The sequence below is a fragment of the Macrosteles quadrilineatus genome, unplaced genomic scaffold (genome assembly GCF_028750875.1).
Source record: "Macrosteles quadrilineatus isolate MER2022 unplaced genomic scaffold, UCM_ALF_1.0 Scaffold_2__2_contigs__length_208266976, whole genome shotgun sequence".
In the NCBI taxonomy this organism is placed as follows: Eukaryota; Metazoa; Arthropoda; class Insecta; order Hemiptera; family Cicadellidae; genus Macrosteles; species Macrosteles quadrilineatus.
In genome coordinates, this window is record NW_026542595.1 from 43,477,382 (window position 1) to 43,501,506 (window position 24,125).

The 24,125-nt window shown below is 35.6% G+C and overlaps 2 protein-coding genes across 9 annotated transcripts in view; one reads left to right on the top strand and one right to left on the bottom strand.

Annotated features, from left to right (window-relative positions):
* Positions 1 to 22,258, bottom strand: part of LOC128985812 (EF-hand calcium-binding domain-containing protein 4A-like) — a 75,867-nt gene extending 53,609 nt beyond the window's left edge. For 2 of the 3 annotated variants that reach the window (XM_054405705.1, XM_054405703.1), the window contains exon 1: positions 22,094 to 22,258. In XM_054405705.1, coding sequence (XP_054261680.1) covers positions 22,094 to 22,171 — 78 coding nt within the window. In that variant the 5' untranslated portion in view covers positions 22,172 to 22,258. The remainder of the gene's footprint in view (positions 1 to 22,093) is intronic. The other variant, XM_054405704.1, reaches the window with a different exon arrangement.
* LOC128985814 (bolA-like protein 1) overlaps positions 1 to 24,125 on the top strand; it is a 113,153-nt gene that overhangs the window by 7,270 nt on the left and 81,758 nt on the right. Inside the window, exon 1 of one of the 6 annotated variants that reach the window (XM_054405715.1) lies at positions 9,172 to 9,358. The exons of the other annotated variants lie outside the window; for them this stretch is intronic. The gene's annotated coding sequence lies outside the window, so the exon portion shown is untranslated. Of the gene's footprint in view, positions 1 to 9,171; positions 9,359 to 24,125 lie in introns of those variants that run through there. 6 annotated transcript variants of the gene reach the window in all.

Sequence of the window (24,125 nt, forward strand, 5' to 3'; positions counted from 1 at the left end):
GGGGGAACCCAGGTGGAGTGGGCGCTTGACCAAGTAGTCGGTATCCCAGGTTAGGATTGAGGGGCAACCCTCTTTCCGATGGGAATTGCCTTTGGTAGCCGATGAGCTTGATGGCCTTAAGTCATCCACCTCATGGCGTGTTCAGGGTTGGTACGTAAGCTCCGGCCTACGCCATGGGGCCTGGGTTTAGGATTTCCAGGTACCGGGTAGTCGTCGGGGAGCTTTGGTTCTCACAACAAAAACAAATGAAAAAAAAATGAAAAAAAAATCCTAATATGCTATTGGAAGGGAAGGAAACAGGTCCGCGACGTAGGATGTGGTGAAGGAAGTAGTAAAGGCGAGCTGTTCGGGGTGTGGGATCTGTTTGTGACCATTAGATTATTTGCAATCCTATGATGCTATGGGAAGGGAGGGAAACAGATCCGCGACATAGGAAGAGGTGAAAGAAGTAGTAAGGTGAACAGTGTGGAGTGTGGGAACTGGAAACCGTTTGTAGCAGTTTTAATTTATCTGCAAGGCTGAAATGCTAAGAGAAGGGATGGAAGCATGCCCATGACATAGGAAATGGTGAAAGACGTAGTAAAGGCTAGCAGTACGGAGTGTGGGAATGTTTGTGGCAATTAGATTAACGTATCTAAAATGCTATAGAAAGTTATGAATACAGGTCCACGAAGTAGGAAGTGGCTTAGGAAGTAGTAAAGTATGAGCATCAGCATAGTGTGAGATCCCTCTGTGGCAGTTAGATTAATGTATCTTTAATACTAAAATGCTATGAGAAGGGAAGGAAACAGGCCCCACGACGTAGGAAGTGGTGAAGGAAGTAGTAAAGGCTGGCAGTGCAGAGTGGGGGAACCGTTTGGGCAGTATAAATCTATCCGTAATACTTAAATGCTATGAGAAAGGAAGGAAACATGTCTATGATGTAGTAAATGGTGAAGAAAGTAGTAAGTCTAGCAGTGCAGAGTGTGGGAACTGTCTTTTGCAATTACATTAATGTATCTGCAATCCTAAAATGCTATGGGAAGAGAGGGAAACAGTTCCACAACGTAGGGGGTGGTGGAGGAAGTAGCAAAGGTGAGCAGTGTTTAGTGTGGGAATGGATTAATGTATCTGCAATGCTAAAATGCTACGGGAAGAGACTGTAGACTGTATATTAAAATGATTACGAAGCACGAATCGATACATATTTTCGATACATGCAATCGTTTACAATCGAAGTTTACAACTGAGTTGACAATAGCTGATTTTTACTCCAAAGAGGCTAAAAACGATTTTTACTCCTTAAATATTAAAAATAATACTTTAGACCCGCAACGCATGCATAAAAAACTACTTTTTTTACTACAGTATGACAAAAACAATATAATATGAACCCTTGATGACTCCGCTCAATTTTGTGGATGCAGAGGCATCCATTTGTGGATGCCTCTGCAAACGCCACCTAGTTAGTAAATATGTGGACATTACATACATATCCTTTGTATTGGTATTTGTTCTGGGTTTGTTTGCTTATGTCATCTGGTGAACCCACAGTTCTGGTTGAACCCAAACTTGAACTTGAACCGAAACCAATCAAAATTTTCTCAATCTTGGCCAGATTTTGCAGTTCAGGCAGAAATAATCCTGCATGAATCCATACAATTAGCAGATGTAACTTTTTGAAGACTTATGCCTGCTTTGAGAGAATTGCACAAATAGTTGTAACCATACCTTATGAGGTTTGTTTTCTTAAATTTTGTACATCTATACTATTATATAAAAATCTAATGGTGTCTGTCTGTATGTGTATTACTAATAGGTGCAAAAGCTACTGTACAAATTGGACTAAAATTTTACAAAAATATAGTTACCATACCGAGGACCATTATAGGACTATTCACATTTCGATACTGACCGTAAGCTTTGCCACCTTGGCTTTAAAAGTTGTGAGGTGAAGATTTTAAAAGTAAATATTGATTGGTCTCCATGGCTGCGATGAGAACACTTAGAATGTTTGTTTACATTTGCTTTGTCATTTAAATGTAAACAAGAAGAACTGCTAAACTGCATATTTCACAATTTCAGACAGATGATACAAAGAAATTAAATATAATATTTTCCATAACTATGAGGTAGGTTTATTTTAATCTAACCTTTTATCATGGATTATTTATTCTAAAACTAAGTCAATGATTATATAAAAAAGATTCTATAACCGTTGCTGTATCAACTCCGGCTCTGCTTTGATTTTTTTTTAAGCGTCTAAGTTATGAAAATAATGTTATTAATGTGATTTGATGGAAACAGTATGAAAATTACAATGTATAGATATTTTATATGAATTTGGAGGCTACTTAAATAAATTCTAACTCCTTAACATGTGTTAAATTAACTTATCATAATTGCACATCACATTGTTTTTTATATGTATATTTAGGTAAATTAAGTTATTGTGTTTTGCTAAACCTATGCATAAATTAAACTAAAGAATATCATCAATAACTAAATTGTACTGTGTTGATTTTTTTTTAAATCTGTTGCATATGCGTAACTATAATTAATTATCAAATGGTAATACAAAATACTCTTATTTTATCTTAACATAGCTTTCAGTTCACATTTACTTTATTTGATACATTTATTATTTGTGTTTTGCCACACCACTGATTAAATTAAACCAAGGAAAATATCATAAAACTAAGTAGTACAAAGTGTTCTTTTTTTTCTAAAATCAATTAAATATCTGTTACTATGTTTACTTTATGGTAAGTGTAAAAGTGTAAAGCCAATGGACGATGGAACTGATTAAAAGAACTGGTTTGTATATTAAGTTGTTTGTTGATATTTTTGTAGAGTAGAATCAGAGATGCAATGAAACATACTGTATTTGCTGTTAAATTGTTTAGGCATTGATGCTTTGATAATCATATTAGTTTTGTCTGCTGTCTTTAATGCTACATTTGTTAAAACTTTTTTATAGTACCTATAGATATAGTTTCTTTAATATTTAAAAGAATGTATTGAAAAGGCATAGCAATATTTCTAAAGTTTATGACAGCTGACTTAGTTTGTGCTAATGATTTATTGTGAGTGAAGAAACTGAAGATGGAAGGATTTGTGATTTAATTTAAAGAAGAGTGACATTTAAAAAAAATGTTCATATAAATTTAATAATTAGTAGTAACTTCAAAATTGAAATTTAAAATGTCAATAATAAATAAAAAGATATGTTACTAATGGAGATGAAATGGTGGTATCAACTGCTTACCATATTAAAGTCATAACTTAAACGTTTCTATTAGGGCCATAAAAGTTGAATTTTGTTTCTAAAAGCGTTGGGGGATGTGTAACTATTATATGCAACAGATGTAAAGATTAAAATGTTTCTATTTTGTGTCCTCTTCCCGTTGCAACGCACGGGTACAACAGCTAGTTAAACATAATTATGAAAACCATTGTTTACAAGCAAGTGTTCAGTGTTCTACATTCAACCATCTCAAAACATTGCCAGAAGTACTTGTTCGTGCATTTCGGAGGTTTATTGCTCGTCCTCATTTTCTACTAATATCAGGCAGTTTTTGAGAATGCATTCTGAAATTTTCCTTAATATGACACTTATGCAAATTAGGTATTTTCTTGTAAAACTAAAACGCAAAAAATACTTGATCCTACTTGGGCAATAATACCGCAAGTCGTTGCCAACACAATAACAATCAATACAACATGTGTACACGATGATATGATCTAAAATATTTTAAAGTAAATAATAAGAAAGCATGTTCATAATAGCCTATTTAGATAAAAAAAATTGATTTAAGAATACCGTACCTAGTTATTTAAAACTGCAGAATCATGTAGTAGTTTTAATTCCCAAGTACCCCGGGACTTGCCGGGACCCGGGGACCGAGCCATAGCTCGGTATAGTTAATTTTGTTGTAAAAGCAATATAAAGGAAACCCAAGTCTTATTTACAACTAATTTCCAATGCAATTTTAATTTATTATGATGGAAAATTTACCTGGCAATCCACAACATAGTATTTTATTTTACAGTCGATGGTAAAAATCACTTATATAGAGGAACTATTTTCCCAAAGAATTTTAGTATTGCAGATAGTTTAATCTAACTGCCACAAACTTTTATCACACTCCACACTGCTTGCATTTACTACTTCCTTCACTACTTCCTAGTGGACCTGTTTCCCTCCCTTCGTATAGCATTTTAGGATTGCAGATACATTAATCTAACTTCCATAGACCGTTCCCACACCCCGGACTGCCAGCCGTTACTACTTCCTTTACCACTTCCACCACTTTCAACTTGTCATAGACCTGTTTCCCAACCTTCCCATAGCATTTTAGTATTGCGGATACAATCTAACTGCCACAGCTGGTTCCCACACTCCGCACTGCTAGCCTTTTCTACTTCCCCTTGACCATTTTCCACGTCGTGGACCTATTTCCCTCTCTTCCCATAGCGTTTTAATATTTTAGATACAATTATTCCAACTGTCCCAAAGCGTTTCCAGTCCCACAAACAGTTCCCACACTCCGCACTGTCAGCCTTTACTACTTCCTTCACCACTCGTAGACCTGTTTCCCTGGGTTCCCATAGCATTTTAGCATTGCAGATACATTAACCTTTACTGCCACAGATGGTTCCCACACTCCGCACTGCTACTTCCTTACTACTTCCTTCACAGCTTCCTATGTCTTGGACCTGTTTCCCTCCCTGCCCATAGCATTCTAGTATTTTAGATACAATTATCTAACTCCTACAAAGGGTTCCCACACTCCACACTGCTCACACTTACTACTTCCTTCACCACTTCCTACGTCGTGGACCTGCTTAAGTTTGCCATTTATGAAATGGATCCATCTATTAGATCAGTGGTAGTTTCCAAATTGTGTCTTAAAATTTAAACTTAAGACTTTCTCTGTATTATTTGATCAGTGGTCATCATCCAATTTTTTCCCCTTTGTACTGTGTTAGGTCGTGGCTTAATTTTAACATATGCTATGATTCTTTGCTTTGTTTACATTTACGCCGTTATTTTTTAACCATCATGGCAATCCATAAGGCCATTGTTAAAATTTAAAAACTTTTGAGTTATATTTGAATTATAGGTATAGGCATTATTAAAAATTGAAATTCACAGCCTTGGTAGGCTTGGCTAAAATATGTTCAGTTGTTATTGAGATTATGTGTTAGATGGCTGGTGTTAGATGGTTGATATTCTGATTCCTCTCCTGGCAAATTGTTCAATCAAGAAATAAGAGTAATATTGTTTCTTCACCAGATCATGAACAAAAACGTCATCGTGTAAACAATCAGTCTCCACTCCCCTTAGCAACAGCTTTGATGAGCCTCTTTACTCCAAGGATGATGACAAAAATGGATGAAGTGCCGGTGCAGTCAGGCGAGTAAGGAGGCAAAACCTCCACCAATCTTCCTTTCCGGGGTAACAATATTGGACCAAATGGCCAGAGCTTTGGATGCCTTGGTTACCAATATATACACGGTACAAGTGTTTTGGTCAAGATAGAATTAAACTGTTTCCATCGTCATCTATCTGATGATTACAGAAAAATAGTTAAAGTTCTAAGGGACTTAAATGTAAGCTTCCACCGGCTTAAGGAGGGACGTGCTTATGTATTGTTTTGAGGAACATGCAATACTCAACAGGTATGGGAGAACAAAATGAGTCTTATTCCAATACCGCGCAAAACCGCGGTTTTGATTGTTCATTATTTCATTTCCAATGGACGTAGGCACCTTTCAAGTAATTAAAACCCTTCTCATGCATGTAGAGGAAATAGGAAATAAATGTGATATTTTTATGGAGGCATTTTAGTGCAAATCCAATCAGGTTAGTGGAAATTCGCTTAGTCTGCAGGTTTGCTGCACACCATAAAGTTTACAACACACAGTTCTAATCGCCCTCAGTGATCTCTGTCTCATTCTCATTCCTAAATAGATGATTGATGGCTGAGGTAGTGAGTAGCCATAATGTCCCATTCACCACATATCATCTCTATCAAACTTGTCACTTGTCAGTAGACATACTCAGACAGGTTAGTCACGCTCCACACGCAGGCACCAAGCGTGTGTGCAACCTGATACCAATAATAACAGTCGTACCTAACTCAAACACGCAAAATTCAACGTCTCGCCTCTAAATACGCTTTGTGTTGTGAATTAAAGAATTGTAGTTTTTACATTGTTTTCACCTTGGTTATACAATTTTAATATAAATTGATCAAATACAAAATATAATGAATGGATTTTAAATACAATTTTCTTCTTGGGTATCGTAGATAGTGAAAAGGGAACAGAAATAGGTCCTGTAAGTAGGTAGGCCATGGAATTGACGTTATATGCACGTAATCACAATATTAGCAGTTTAATTTAGCAGTAATTTAGCAGTTTAATTTGGAAATGATAAAAGTTATATACTAAATGTATTTTAAGTCAATTTTCTCCTTAGGTAGCAATCATTACCCCAGTGGAAGAACATAAATAGTTGACGTGAATATGCACCAAGAAATCCCTCTTTCATCTATGTATGACCAGTCAGAATTATGTCGCATCAACGTTTCAAGTCTAAATAGATACAGTGTGGAGCCTCAATAACAACCCTAAATAGCAAATAGCTCTCGATAACAAGAGTAATTTTCGATTTTTCAAATACACTTGATTTTGTATCACTGTACTTTTAATCACATAACCCTCGATAAGAAGTCAACCTAACCTTGATAACAAGACGTATTTATAATCCCCGTGGAATGAGTTTTTTTTAGAGATTTTACTGTATGATGAACCGTGCAAGTTCATTATGCAATATGCATTAGGTATAACAGTCTTCGGTAAGTTTCACACGGTCGCTGTCAGTGTCAATATCGCCAAGGTTGCCGTTATCAGTGATATGAGGACGCTTCAAGGTCACTTCCGATGTGCGGGTACACACACACACACACACAGTACTTACGGTAGCGGAAAACCGTGAATCACCAACTAATTAAACGCTCACTAGATAGGTCAACGTTTTATCTTTTCCAAGTTGAACAATACATAACTTTAAACGATTGATAAAACATGTTAAAGCCTACTGATTACGTGCATATACTGTGATTTCCTTTGAAGTCACGTTTTACTATATGTACAGAACCGGTCAGTATAACTACAACCCGCATAGTCAACAATAAAACCCTTTCCAAGTACCCAACACGCAGTATGGTGAAAACGCGGAACGCGGCACCATTGCCTGTGTGTCAAAAGGCGTTGATCATTTAGACCTAATCCGTATGACTTGTAGGTCTAAGCAGAGAGAGAGAGAGAGAGAGAGAGAGAGACAGAGAGAGAGAGAGAGAGAGAGAGAGAGAGAGAGAGAGAGAGCTTGATAAGGCTGTTCATTATTTTACATGTAAAATATGGGATATTGTAAAAAATAAAAAAATAAAATAAAAATTGTAAAAAATACGCCATGTGTATGCCCTTTTTCTGGGGTCAGACTCGCTCAGTGGAGTTCCCAGGTTGGTTGAGTGATTGAGAACGGTCGTACTGAAAATCATAATAGAGAACACAGAGCAATGACCTTATACCTATTACAGTAGTATTGTATATCTGCCAGTCTTACAATAACGGTTATTTTTAGACTGCGCTCAGTAGTCCAGCATTTTTGGAAATCATACCCTGCTTAAGTCCTGAACATGCTAGACTGATTTAATAGCGAATGTCTCCATTAGGATTATCCACCTACAAGAATATTGACACGTAAAATCAGCAGCTACTAAAATAAATTTAATAATTATCGGATTTCAATGCCAAGAACGATTTAAGAGATAATTTTTGAAACTTTGATTGAAAGTTAAACATATTTTAAAATTATTACCCTTTTATTATTTCCTGTTTACTTATGGTTGAACACGCTATTGACTTCGTGTTAAAGTTGTGAAATAAAGAGATGTCCTCACTGTGCACACTTTTTCATTGGTGTTTGGTCTTCCCCCTTAATTATTACATTTTGCTTTTGAACCCTCTTTCGTCCGAAAATTAGGCTGCTCTTTTCTGCTTACAAAAATCTCTCTAAAAATGTTTATATTTTTTAAATGCATGAATTTATGGATTTTCATCGATTTTAAAGTGTTTGGGTTCGTTTTTTGATCTCCCTCCATTGAACTTTGTAATTATTTCAGTTATTTCACAAACTACAAATAAATACAATAGATATATAAACTAAACAACAGACGGTTATGGCATTTGTAATAACAGTTTAGTGGAAAGAACCTCGTATAAATAGGATACTTTACTTAATTTATATCACGAGAAATACCTGAAATAAAGGTCTAAAGATTTTCACCAAATATGATTGTTTTAATTTAACATACTTTTTCCTACAGTCACCTGACAAAGTTGGCTTCCTTGTACTGTTTATAGTACAGAAAGCTGCTAATTGCTGCATATTTATACTTTGTCGTGCGGTTTGGCGCTGGCGCACATTCGGATTCCAACCAAACATCGTGGTCTTATTATGCACGTAATCTGTGTACGCTTAAAAATAGGTTGGCAACACTTAAAGATAATAATACACTATGATCAGCTGATTGACTATTAACGATATAACCTGTCATTTCATCTGTCATTTCGTGTTTATAGTTTATTATCTTTTCGTTCAACGCTTGGTTTGAACATATACTGAAGTGTAGTATTTGAAAGATGAATTATAAGTGAGCCTGACATGTAGAAATAGTTATTTGTGCAACTAGTGAGCAAAGGGAGCAATTGACTCACTCGAGAGATGGCTCGTGAGGAATGGTTTCTCGAGTGAGGCAATTGCACTTTGCACTCGAGTTGCACATTATATTTTTCCTACAGTTACCATAAAACAAATAAATTGGTAAAGAAACGTAACATATTTTTACACAGAAGTGAACTTTTAATATGACATTTAATGTGAAGTAGGCCTAACAAATACAACAAAGGAAATACGTTGGCAGCACTGGCTGTAAATCAGCAGTGCTGATTTACAGCCAGTGCTGCCAACGTATTTCGCGCGCATACGACCTTGTCTGCACGTTACGCGCTCACTATTTCGTGCCTTCACGTTGCAAATCTGGAGTGAGACAATGTTAACATTGTCTCACTCACTGATGAGCGAATTGGCCACTTTGCTTTCTCAAATCAGTGAGAGAACATGTACATTTAACTGTAGGAAACTGTAGGTGGTAACTGTAGGAAAAATAATGAACTCGGTGAAAGTGATTGTGAATATAATGGTAGACTAGAAATAGCAGAAACTAAACATGTTTCATTAAACCTGTTACCTGAAAAATCAAGAAAGACGTATGAACGAGCATAAGAACTGTTTTCCTCTTGGCACGTAAGTAAGAAAGTTACAAAACTGCCAGAAAAAGTTTGATTGGAATATTTTGAAGAAAAACCCACTCTAATACTGATTATTACTGTTTATACCTGTACTCTTGAAAATAAGTAACACTTAAAGATACTACGACTACAATCAGTTGGTGCAGTATTTCCCATTCCGTTCATGGCTTGGGTTTAACCTAACCTAAAAACGTGTTGTATAGTGTTTGAAAGACTAATTATTTATATGCTTTATAGTGACTTTTGGAAAAATATAATGTGTAACACGAGTGCAAAAGGCCTTTGCTGCACTCGAGATCATTCCGCAATCGCCTGCGGCTCGTGCGTAAACATTGCTCTCGTGTGCAGCAAAGTGCCACTTTTTTTGCTCACTAGTTACACAAATAACTATTTCAATGTAAATAACAATAAATTGTTCAGTGCAAATAAGTAGAACCACTTTTTGTTGGAAAGCCTAAAAATATATCCTATTGTTTATTTATCTCTTCTTGGTAACCAAATGAACTAAAAATTATTTAAAACATCTGTCAGCCCACTACAACAGAAACTTTAAGGCCGGCCACACACAGAACCAGGCAAGGCAGGGCGCGACAGGGCATTTTGCCCCAGGGCGTCTTGTGCGACGGGAATTGCACGGGCGCTTATGGAGCTCCACACACAGGACCGGGCGAGGCAGGGCACGTCGAAAAGACGCCCCCGGGCGCCCTCAGGGCAAAATGCGAAGGTCTCCAAAATTATGCCCCGAGGCAAGTCGCTGCCGGGCAGAACTTTCTGCGCATGCACGGTCATGTGATTTATTCCCTTACGGGCTAATTTTGATAGGGATTATTTTACAACCGATACAATTTACATACAAGACTGTAACAATTTATACGACCAAAGATTACACCCTTTGATAAGACTATGCAGTGATAATATTACTACAGTGGTTGAATAACTAATAATTTATCTTGGTATTGATAACTGAGGAAAAAGAGGGCCAACGCTCATATCTTAAGGGTTTCAAAAATCACTCCTCTGGAGGTATGACTTTAAATTTTGTTTTCTATTCTGCTCCCAAGTATAAATTCAAATTTAAAAGTTGGCTAAATCGGCTCAAGGCTTAGAAATACAAAAATCTTATATTCATTTTCAGGTTTATGGGGGCTAAACTTTTTACTTGACGCCTCATTCTGTGTGTGACAGCAACAAGACAGGGCTTAAGGCAGGCGTCTCGTCGTGCCCTGTCGCGCCCCGACCCGCCTGGTTCTGTGTGTGGCCGGCCTTAACAGTGCAAACTGACAGCATTTCGACTACAAAATATGACACATCACAAGTGTACAAACAAGTCCAGATTGCTCGTGGCGACGCAGCACAATGTAGCCCTGGTTAGGTGAAAACCGAGGAGCTAAGGGCTAAACTACATTATTTGGCACAAGTTTTAAACTGTCTTCTGACAAGAGAAGAGAAAACAAAGATTATGAAACGCAATATTAATGGTGGGTGTATCACGTTCCTCAGTAACTTGATTACAATGCCACATTTGCGGATGACACTGCGATTTTATCTGTCCACGACAATCTGGATCAGGCTAATTAGCAAATTAACAGCTAAAATTGGATTAAATTGAACATTGGTTTAAAACATGGAGGTTCAAAATTAATGAAAATAAATCTGCACACATTACTTTTACCTACCCAAATCAGGCTACATGTCCTCCAGTATCCATGAACAACCACCTCCCTCAAGTAACAGAAATAAAATACTTGGGCATGCTTTTTAGGTGCAAAGCTTAATTGGAAGGCACATATCTGGACTAAAAGTCAACATCTTCATTTAATAAGAACTAAACTTAATTGGCTTCTTGGATCAAAACAAAAAATAAATCGTTACTGTACAACAGTTCTATAACCAAACTGGACTTATGGGATTCAGCTTTGGGCATCAACAAGTACCTCAAACATAGAAATTATTCAACGTTACCAATCAAAATTACTACGTGAAATTGTCAACGCACCTTGGTTTGTTACCAACAGAACACTTCATAATGATCTTAAAATTCGATCAGTCAAAGAAGAAATTACCAAATCTAGTGAAAAATACATTATAAAATTGGAAAATAATTCAAATCATCTTGCACTTAATTTATTGGACAATCACAACACTGTTTACAGACTATGAAGCGACATACGATATTGGACCTCCCATTCAGATTCGGCTAAGTGTTATCAACATTCTCTTTGTTAGCTAGTGTTGGCAGTGGTCAATACTAGCTCTTCAAGTTAACTTTTAATGTTGTATTGTTATTTCATTTGCTTATTGTTCAACTTTTTAGAACAGACTGTAAATTAAATAAAGTTAAAAAAACATCCTTCCCTCATCATGTAGGCATACTCACACACCTTTGTTTGTCGTTGTCGTACAAAATATAATATAATCCAACTATTTAAACTGAAGGATAATTCATAAGTGAAACATTTTGCAATTTATCTTCTGTTAAGAAATTCACTGTTGTCCAGCAAGTTTACGGCTATATTGTTCGGGTGTGTTTCGAGTTTTTCTTGATATTTCTTGTTATAAAAACACTATAGTTATTTGTGTAACTAGTGGTGAAAGTGGCACTTTGCTGCACACGAGAGCAATGTTTACGCACGAGCCGCAGGCGAGTGCGGAATGATTTCGAGTGCAGCAAAGGCCTTTTTCACTCGTGTTACACATTATATTTTTCCTACAGTCACTATAAAGCACATAAATAATTAGTCTTTCAAACACTATACAACACGTTTTTAGGTTCAGCTGGCGACACAAATGGTGCCCTAGAGAAAGTAGTACCCGCGGTCCGTATCGCTCCGCTATTTTTCCTCGGCAAGAAATGTGCTCCGCGTTTTGAGAATATAGTTCCGTATGTTTTTCTAATTTGAAGTGGTTTCCGCGCCTAAAAAAATGCTTTAAAGGTATTTTCTTGTTTATTAAGATCGTAGGAATGTTTTAAAAACGTTTAAAAGAAAAGTCCAGAAGGTTCAGAAATACCGAAACTATAAACACGAAATGACAGGTTAAATCATAGTTATAATAGTCAATCAGCTGTTCATAGTATTTTTATCTTTAAGTGTTGCCAACCTATTTCCAAGCGTACACGGATTACGTGCATAAAAAAACCACGCTGTTTTGTGTTGTTTCGTTGGAATCCTGATGTGCGGCAAAGTATAAACCGTACGGCAAAGTATAAATATGCAGCAATTAGCAGCTTTCTGTACTATAAACAGTACAAGGAAGCCAACTTTGTCGGGTGACTGTAGGAAAAAGTATGGATTAAACTGTGCTCAACAACTGCAACGTTATAACAGCTGTAAGAAGGTATTGACTTGTCATCAGGGAGGCACTGGAGGCAGACGTAGTGATATGAAGTACAGTATCTGTAGCAGCGTGAGGCTCCAATAGAAGATATTCCAGGCTTTCTTCTCTAGCTAGCTGGGTCGTTGACTGAATCCTTCAAATGTAAACGAGCTGAAGTGAAATTTGTAAATACAAATAGCGGAGTGACGCAATGGACTGGTGAATGACGCACAGCGTACCCGTCATAGTGATGTGATAACAGCAATGTACAGCAGTGCCTTTATGACGACAAGGAAAGTTTTACCACGCGTTTCTACGTGGAGAAACATAAAAATATAGTAGGTAGCTTTGATTATGAGTGGAACTAAACATTTCATACCGGTGTTTAAGATGTAGCCAGACTTCCAATGGAACGTAGCTAGTTTAATAGAGCCATAGAAAGTGCAGATGTAAACTATTTCTAGAATTTTAGTTTGTAGCACACTCTGGTATTGGCTAAATAAACTACATGTTATTTTTAATAACATTCTCGATAGATAATCTAATGTCTAATTTTCACCATCCAAAAGTCAAAGGCAAAACGTGTCCGTATAAAATGATGATGAAATAACAGTAGGTAATGAGTGATGAGTAAACAGTCTTAAGTGATGTCTTTATGACTAAAAGTTTTACTACGCTTTTCAAAGTTCAGAAACATAAAAATAAGCTGGAAAACTGGGGCCTGTTTCATAATAAACTAACAGTTACAATGTAGCTATCTTGTAATTTCCATTAAATTTGCATTGGATGATCAGCTGATTAGTTTTAAGTTTACAGTATTATGAAAGAGGCCCCAGGGAGGTCGTTAAATGCAAAATAGACTTATAAACAAACTAGCTGTACCGCGGGCTTTGCCCCGTTTTACTTCGAATAAGTGAGCTCGTTCGCATGGCTCAATCACGTCCTGGTTGAAGTTCGTTCGCTACGCTGACTCACCTTTAGGTTGGAGCTCGTTCGCTACGCTAACTCGCATCCAGGTTGAAGTTCGTTCGCTACGCTCACTCACCTTTTGGTTGCAAATTAGCTGTTGTCATAAATTTAAAAAAATAATAGTGCTGCATCCTGTTGGTAATCCTTGTAACTTTAATGCTATTGCACATCATAGGACAGAACCAACTTGTTTAATTGAAACAGCTGTTAAGATTCAATAATTACATTTAAATATGAGTACTCATAAGGTTAACATGGAAAACTCCAGAGCCACTGGGGCGGAGCCCGAGAGTCCGATCAGAATAAAAACAACTTAGTTTTCCTATTTAATGCCTAAAGAATCAGTGTACCGTACCAAATTTCAGCCTCCTAGGTAAATGGGAAGTGGAAGAATTAGTGACGAGTGAGTGAGTGAGTGAGTCACTCAGTGAGGGCTTTGCCTTTTATATATCAGAAATCAGAAATCAGAAAATCTTTATTGTTTCATATTTTTGTACAAGCTTTTACACAGAGTACTTAAGAATAACTTAGATTAACTATTTAAGATTTAACTCACACACTTATTTATAACTATGAAACAATTCATCCCTAGGTCAAAGACCTGTTTGGGATGTTCTATTACGAAAAAACACATATAAAAACAGCTCAAAAGATGGGATCACCGACATCAATAAATGTTACACTCTAAAGCAACTCTAAAAAAAAAATAACATTACTAAGCTTCATTGTTAAAATATGACTAAATACCTTAGACCTGATAAATATGAAAACACTGTACAAATAACAAGGGAGAGTAACTAGATGCATTTAGGATATAAAAACTATGTGGCTTAGAAGTAATATGTTGATCATTAAGATATAGAAATAAAATAATATGATAAATTGGGAAATGGATACACGTCATAGATAAACTTGGCAACAATTTCGATAATATGCATTAGAATCGTTGGAGGATAGAAACATTTTTGTGAGATAACAAAAACGTCTTTTGTTGAAACACGTTTTTATATCAATTGGCAAGTAATTAAAGAAAGTTGGAGCAAGATAAAGATAAAAGTTTTTAAAAGCTGTTGAATTTGGTTTAGGGACTGACACATTGAAACATCTTCGAAGGGTCAACGCTCGAGATCCTATGTTGTGCCGGTCTTCCCCACTTTTATCAAAGAAAGCTTTTAAAACTTTAAAAATATACAAATTTTTAAATGTAAGAATTTGTAAATCTTTAAACAATTGTTCAGAGTGTTCGAATTTTGTTTTGTTTGATATTATGCGGACAAAATACTTCTGTATGGTTATTATTGGTTTAAGGTTTGAGTAATAAGCTCCTCCCCACACCTCAATCCCATACTCGATTTTCGAACTTATCAGAGCATAATATATAGATTTCAAAACATTTTTCCTACAGATTGGCCTCAACATATAAAATATCCGGATGTATTTCAATAATTTTTGTCTAACTGCCTCAATATGTATTTTCCAAGATATCTTCGAGTCAACATTTAAGCCTAGATATTTAATTGAATTTACCTGTTCAATGTCCGCACATTGGCACTGTATATCCATTTTACAATTTAACGAATGATATTTTAATGGCTCAGCAAAGCTAAGGTTACGAGACAAATTGAATATTATGTACTTTGTTTTAGGACTCATGACCATAAAGTGTTTTGTGAACCACACTCTTAGCATCTTTATATCAGCTTGCATTTCTAGTCTAAGCTGCTCTAGATTTGAACTGCTGTAAAACAGTGCAGTATCGTCAGCAAACGCAACTAGTCTGCCATTGAATACACCTTCACAAAGATTATTTACATAAATAAGAAATAATGGTCCAGATAATACCGAACCCTGTGGAATTCCGTGCTTAATAATACCTATTTCACTAACAGATTCACCTACTCTAGTTACATGGCTTCTTTCTGATAAATATGAACTGAACCACTTGAGAGGGATCCCTCTAATACCTGCTTCGTACATTCGAGACAGTAAAATAGAGTGATCTACTGTGTCGAATGCCTTCATTACATCGACGAATATACCTGCACAGCATTTACCTTGATTTATTCCATTGTAAACCTGAGACATAAAATCTAACAAAGCATTACTTGTGTTCATTTTACTTCTAAACCCGTACTGGTTTTTACTAAAGAAATTAATTTTATTCAGGAAGTTAATCAAACGCTCCTTTACAATCTTTTCTATTATTTTTGATAAGATAGAGAGTAAGGCTATAGGACGGTAGTTAGTGGGATTAGTTTTATCGCCTTTTTTGTACAATGGCTTTAAAACAGCTCTTTTTAGAATATTGGGAAATACACCCGTAGACATACTAAGATTTATTAAATGGACCAATACATTATCTATGCTGTCTATGATGTTTTTAATGATAACAGGTGTTAACTCATCAAAACCTGGGGCTTTTCTATCTTCTAATGCACTAACTATACTTTTAATTTCAGCTGTATTTGTAGGAAAGAAAAATATGGATTTGATTGAATAGGTTCGTGTTGGAAACGTGGTGTCGAACGCACTATTTGAAGTTTTAATTCCCTCAATATCTGAGACTATGTCATCTCTAAGCTTATCTGCAATTGTAAGGAAGAAATCATTGAACATATTTGCAACTTCGGTTTGATCTTGAACCAAAACGTCATTTTCATGGGTAAGTATTATTTTCTGATTCGAATTCTTTTCACAACCGATTAACTCGTTTATTGCATTCCACTGTTTTTTCGTATTATTTTTATTTAACTCGAATTTTTGTCTGTAATACACTTCCTTAGTAGTTCTAATTTTATTTATTAACCTGTTTTTGAACTCTTTATAAGATTGTTGAAGTATTTGATTGTTAGGCTGTTTAGCTGATTTTTTAAATAGCTTATTTTTCTCTTTAACCATACTCGCTAAAGTGTTGTTCATCCAAGGTTTAAGTTTTTGTGTAGAGCTTTTAATTTTACAGATTTTTGATTCTGCTACAGCATTATTTAGGATGCCGACGAGCATTTCAAAACCTAAGCATGTATCGTTTGTTAAATATATTTGGGACATGTCAACGCTTTTTATAATCGTTTTTAGTTTAACAAAATCTATTTTGGAAAAGATTGATTTTTTAGGAATGGATTTGGTGTTACATATTAAAACAAGATTTACAGCAGTCATTCTATGGTCAGTAATTTCACTATCTATTACCCAGCTTTTATAATCTATCTTATGGTTAGCGCTACGTCTAAATAATATGTGATCTATACAAGTGTTTGTATCTTTTGTTACACGTGTAGGTTTTTCAATTAGTGAAAATAACCCATGCCTTGACATTTTCATTAAATAATTGTCTACATGTGGGGATTTTTTTATCAAGTCAATGTTGATATCACCAATAATCAAAAGATTGGGACTATCAATGGCATTTAATAATCCATCGAATTCATCGATAAAAATATCTACATTGTACTCATGTAATCTATAAATGCCAACGATGGATAGGAATACTGGTTTATCTGTGCTTATATCGATTTTTAAACATAGGACATCCGCTGTCCGCATTCCAACTGAATCAATACAATGACCAGAAATGCGGTCTGATAAGTAAATGATCACGCCACCAGCTCTATAGTTATTATTACAATTTGCGTACGTTACATAACTGGATAAACTATATTTAGATATTTCGTGGTCTTCAATCCATACTTCAGTCAATACGACAATGTCAGGTTTTTTTGTTAAATTCTGGAATTTAACACAAAATAAATCGAAATTTTTTCTTACACTCCTTATATTTTGTTGGACTATAATAAGACCGGCACTACAAGTAGTAAAACTGTCATCTTCAAGAACCGTTGTCATAAGTTAAATAAAGACAATTTAAAAAATAAGCTAACATAAAAATTTACAAATCTAATTATATTTACAGAGACAACCATTTTTAAATGTTCGATACCTTAATCATCGGGATGACTAGAGCACATCTACTCAGCACCATCTGCGGAAGTCGTGGTGTCCGTGGTACTTGTCATGTCGTGTTGTGTGGATGGTGGCAAAGTACTTGTCGTGTCCTGTGGTGCCAGCTGTGGTGCGGATGGCGACGTACTTGTCGTGTCGTGGTCGTGTGGTGGTGGAGTGTCTGGGTTGCGTGGTCCAGTCGGGGACGCTGTTGCTGACGGGATGTTGCTGACGCTGGCGATGCGTACACTGCGTAGTTCTTCAATCTGCTCCTTTGACGTTATTACTTCTACCCTCGAATCCTCTTCAACTCGCAGAAGGATTTTTCCGTTTCGTACCCATACATACTGTACAAGTCCATCCTTCTTCAGTTGTCGTGCTGCGTTTAGGACCTGTCTCTTGGCCACGCTTAGACTCTCGTTCACATAGACTACCTCGGCTGGACCGGTCAAAAATCCAATGTCTTTTGTATTTAAGTTACGTTTAGCACGTCGTTTGGTCAACAGGTTTTCCTTTATCACTCGTCTGGTAAACTTGACCATGATCCCCCGAGATCTGTCACTGCCGCCGGCATTTTGTTTTGGTCCTAAGCGATGACATGCATCGATATCATTATCATTTATCTCTACACCCAGGCTACTACCGATCTTTTTCACTACCTCAATGACTTGTTCGCCATTCTGCTCAGGAATACCATTTACCTCTATACAATTGGATCTTGAGTATTGTTCCAGCTCTACAATGCGACTTTCTAAATCTTTTACTCTCTTTGTTAAGGCTAAGTTAGCTTGATTGATAGTTTCAAAGCGTTTTTCATAGTTTGTTATTACTTCTGATTGTTTATCAATTTTCTTTGAGAGTTCATTTATGTCATGATGACATCTTTCAACAGAGTTACCAAGATCAGTTTCTAAATTACGAATTTGTGCTTTGGATTCTTCACGCATTTCTTGAAGGAGATCAAATACAGCTTTTATACTCACATCTTCTTTCTCGAGCTGAGACTTCACCTGCATACTTTTCCTCCTCGTCACGGAACATGGGTCACATCGCCAAGCCTCGTTGTTGTCGTTTAGGTAGTCCAAATCTTCTTTAGACATTTTCACACAGGACGCATGATAAAGCGATGCACAGTCACAGCACTGAATTTTCAGGTGGCGAGATGTAATTGATTTTCGACATAATTTACATTTATCCGCCATTTCGTATATATTTGTTTTAAGATTGTTTAAACCGAGAAAAAAATAAAATTTTGAAACTAATAGGAAGCCTGCACACGATCGTCGAAATGCGATTTCAGAGTTCACTATCTTATCTCCGCGGAGGTCGGTGAAAGCACGTCCGTTCCCTTCGAGCTCTGTCCCATTACTGTGATACTGTCCCATATAGATCACCCATATAGAATAAAATTAATTAAATTTAAATAATTAAAATTAATCCCATATAGATTAAACTAAAACGATGAAAGCAAATTGTGTGTTGTAATAATCGAGCAAATACGTTGAAAACACGATCATTTAATAAATTATATAAACACACTTAATAAGAAGTATAATATACTTATTCAAATACTCGGACCTTCCGATAGAGAGGCAGAGGCAGTTCAAACGGTTTTAATAATTGAACATGTTTCTTACAAAAGTGACCTCGCGCAGTTAAAACCCATTTTATTTTATTACCGGTAATTGCTATTGTAAATTCTAATTTTTAGATAGGTCAAAATCAAATGTGAACCCCCAATAATCAGGATTATCCATTAAGTTTAGCTATCAAAGCGCATGTTTAACGGATATTTTAACTCGAGGTATTCTATTTATTTTAAACGTCCTTGACAATGTATTGATGTCACGAAATACGTCGGAAGTGAACAATTGCTAAAACATGAAAACATAGGGTTTTTTTTATTATTTTATCCCTCCTTTTGACAATGTACAGTACCTATTTTAAGAAAGTGGACTTTCCGTTGGTCAATTCAAAATTTTCGAAATCACACATAAAATACACCACTATTTTTGGCTTGGTAGCAGACTAGCAGTACCTTTGAAATTGGATATGTGTCTATTTAATTGGCACACAGTAAAACCCCAGAAAATATTTTGGAACCATATACCTCAAATAAAGTGCTTATGCATGTAAACAAATTCAAAAGGCACTAAAACAACCAACTGGCAACAAATTGCTCTGATGCTAGCAACTTGATGACGTCGATATTATTCAATAAGCTTACATTGCCATTATGCGCTCCCTTTGAAGGGCTGTTGTATAATAATCGGGATATTTATAAAATGCCAAAAAATATCATTCCTGATATACCAAATAAGTTTTAATTACACATTTGCATTAATTAATATTAGTACCGGGGGACCGAGAGCCATGGCTCGGTATAAGATATTTCGATTGTAAAAGCAATGTAAAGGAAACTCACGTTTTATTTGGAACTAATTTCGGCTTTTGTTTTTTAAGTTTCGGTGTAATTTCAATTTATTATGATGGAAATCTTAACCTGGCAATCCACAACACACACTAATTTATTTTACAATCGATGGTAAAAATAACTCATCAATTCAGACAAATGGAAATTCGCTTAGTCAGCAGGTTTGCTGCAGCGGGGGTATTTTTATCTCTTTTTCTTCTACCTGGTGGCGTTCTATGACTTTCCTATGTTTCCATGGTTAAAAATCGGTTCTTTCAATGTTAAGAATTACAGTACCGGTACCCTGTCAATTCATTTTTCTTATTTAGTAAAATATATCAAATTGCCCAGGCTTTCTCGATTTTTTACTAATAAATAACAGCAATTAAATTATACAGCTTATCAAAATGTAAACAATTATGTTCCTCATAAGGATAACACGGGAACTTTCAAAGCCACTGGGGCAGAGCCCAAGGGACTTTTTCAAATGTAAGGTCAGTTTGCAAATCTACGCGACACGCTCTTTCCAATGAGACGTCAATGGATAAAATCTGTTAAGAAATGGTCGGTTAGTAAAACTTTCATTGAAGGATTCGCATTATTCACATTCAAGGGAAACAAAAACCCATCTGAACAACATTAGGCCTCTACATTTGGCAATTCTGCATTTTTTCAGGTAAATATAACTTACGTTATAACAGTAGCTAGCCAAATTAATGCCAATTGAAGCAAATACAATTGTGACTGAGAGACTATGCAGAAAATCAGGCAGTTCTTAAGTAATGTAAACAAAATTTTATCGCTATAAAAAATGACTGAAATTTGTAAACGTACTGGCGACAATGGGTAGTACGTGGGTAGTACCATGCTGACTACATTATGATTGACGAAGATCAACATGGACAACCTAATGCGGCTATAAGCGGGAAACATTTGTAGAATACACTAAAACCAGATCAGATTTAGAAAAATGATCAAATATTTACAAGAAATGTTTATTATATGGAACTGTTAGGTACGTAATCTATGAGTCGAGTCTTTTAAACTCATCGGAAATTATGACTTTTCCTACAGTTACCTAACAATGTAGGCCTACATGTTCTCTCACTGATTTGAGAAAGCAAAGTGGACAATTCGCTCACCAGTGAGACAATGTTAACATTGTCTAACTCTAATTACTTTGTCTCACTCCAGATTTGTAACGTGAAGGCACGAAATAGTGAGCGCGTAACATGCAGACAAGGTCGCAAGCAAGCGAAATACGTTGGCAGCACTGGCTGTAAATCAGCTGGTCAGCTGTTGTACTGTTGTATCATGAAATGTCATATTAAAAGTTCATTTCTGTTTTAAAATATGTTACGTTTCTTTACCAATTTATTTGTTTCATGGTATCTGTAGGAAAAATATAATGTGCAACTCGAGTGCAAAGTGCAATTGCCTCACTCGAGAAACAATTCCTCACTCAACTACAAAGCATGGTGTCTTTAACATTTAAAACATCGAAAGTCGGCATGTATTAAGCAAAAGTTGTATTTTTGATTCAGCTTGAACAGTAAAAACAGTAAAAAAAGTTCACTGTTTTCTGGTATGCAAACCACTAAAACAAACAAAAAAATATCTAAACCTCAATAGTGTAGCATATGGTTGGAAAGCTTATAAAATGGCGCAGTTTTTAACATATTCCGACACTTTCTTGTATACAGGGTGTGAAAAATGCAATAGACCATTGTTTTTACAATTTTTATCAAATATCTTAATTTTTATCTTTGAATCTATTTACAATGGAGTTTTTACAACTGATCCTTCGTCATTTTCCATTATTCTTGTTCAAAATTTAATGTAGAACACGAAAATGACATTATCTACTCAAATCCATATACAGGTAATTGAGAAATCGCTGTATTAAGTTTAAAAGCATGGTTATTTTTGAAAAACATAAAATAATTTTTTGGGACGCTAATTTTGAGACTTGGAACATTTGATATGCATCATCACACTTCATTTACTTTGTACTTACATCAAAAAAATTTTGTCACACTGAGTACAAATCACCCTGTATAACCTGGCAGATGTATATAATGTTAGTGTACTAACCTGCATGTCGCGCTTAACTATGAAGCCCTTGTGTTCTTGATCGCCGAGTTTGAACAGCTGCATAGCGATGTCTTCCATGACGGCGGCGGCGTGGCTCTACTGACTGATGTACCTACCAGTACCACACTCAGTACCTAGCCGTAACCGATACCTTATCATCACGACCTCGACCGTCAACTTACAACTCCAGCTATCTCTCATCTCTTGTGCTGTGTAGGGTTTATGTTCCATGACAACCAATATAAGCTTAATTTTATTGCCGTGATAGATAAGAATGTTGAGTCATTCATGTACGTGGTAAATTTTTTTACATCATATAGTAGATAAAACGTAGATAGTTTTAATCTTTAGGGTATGGTCACGTTACAGAATGTGTTATTGCAAACCCCCGAATTATTAATAAGTCCTTGCAATCATAAAACACAGAATGAACACAAGTCTTTAATTGTCTAGGGATTTTCTGTAAATTGTAGTTATATTATCTCATACTATCTATCTTCTTTTTATCTCATCTCATCTTATCTTTTATAGGCTAGATATTAAAACGTGACAGGGATTTTTAATTTCACGATTCTGAATTAACCACTTGACGGATTTTAATGATTTTTGTGCTGAAAGAATTAAAGATAATTTTGAAAGGAAGGGAACGTTCATGCCATAATTTTGGTTTAGCGTTCCAGTTTGTTAGAAATTAAGTTTTAACTGTTTTAAAGTAGGAGCCGACGCTAACAATTTAAAGTAGTTTCAGTGGTATATTTATAGGCATGCACTGTGGATGAGATACTCCATTGTGTGGATTAACGCGCACTAGTGAGTTCTATGACTATCCAAGTGAATACTACGACTATCCACACTCCACAGTACTATCCTGATAATTAGACCAATTCGTTAATTACAAGGCAAAATTGTGGTCTTGATTCCACTATAATCTGTGGTCCGTTAGATGCCATTGGCTGTATGGGCTATTAATTAACCGTCCTGTCAAAGGAACATGTCATCCTTAGTCGGTAACGAGTGAAAATTTTGAAACGTACGTTTTCAGGAAAAGGACTTAAAAAATTTTTTGTTCCGTTTTTTGAAAATTTTATTATTTTTTTTTTTATTTCATTAACATTTGAAGTTTCATAAAATGTCCATGGTAACGCAATATCTTTGGTGATTTTTTATTAATAGAGCATCTTTGATGGAAAATCACCAAATTTTTTCACGACCATCACGGACATAAAACTGAATATTAAAAATAGTTAATATTATTTCTATAACTATGTTTTGCTATAAATTGATTTACTCTTATGGCCATTATACAATAAAGAGCTCACTAAGCTTTTGGTATATTTGGTTTTTCTAGAAAAAAATAAAAAACTCAAAAAATTGAAAAAGGCAATAAACATCTTTTTAAGTTTGCATAACTCCGAAAAAACTTACCTGAGACCCGAAAAATCGTTATGTTTTTATGGAGGTGTGCTTCTTTTGTGTATAAAACATTGAAATATGATATTTAAATTTTTGAAATTTATATGATAGAAATTATAAATGTGATGGTCAGGGACAAGCGGTACGGTCGTGAATTGTCTAGAATAATCTAAATCTTTCTAAACAATCCTTCAATTATACTGTTAGTTATAATAAAAATATGTGTTTCAATTGAACTAAACTGTTCAATTTACAACGATATTTAAGTTATTGTCACGACCAAACTCAGTATAATCCATAAGGCTGGATTAATCGTGAAAAAACCCGCGATGGTCGTGAAACTTTGGTCGTGACATTACGTGTTATTTGGCTCTATTCTGGCAGTAGCCCTGCACCTCATGTTTGAGGATACAAAGTGGACTTCTAGGTTAATCTAGCAATTGAAATTGTATCTTATAAACAAAAATTAACACCATGTCTACTTCATCAAATGACTACGTACGGTCATGGACACAACAAAATTACAAAAAACACAAACTTGCCTTTATTAATCTTGTAATTCCTCCTTTCAACTCGAAACGACCGGCACTACAATCCTGACGTACACCCCGAACTAGTC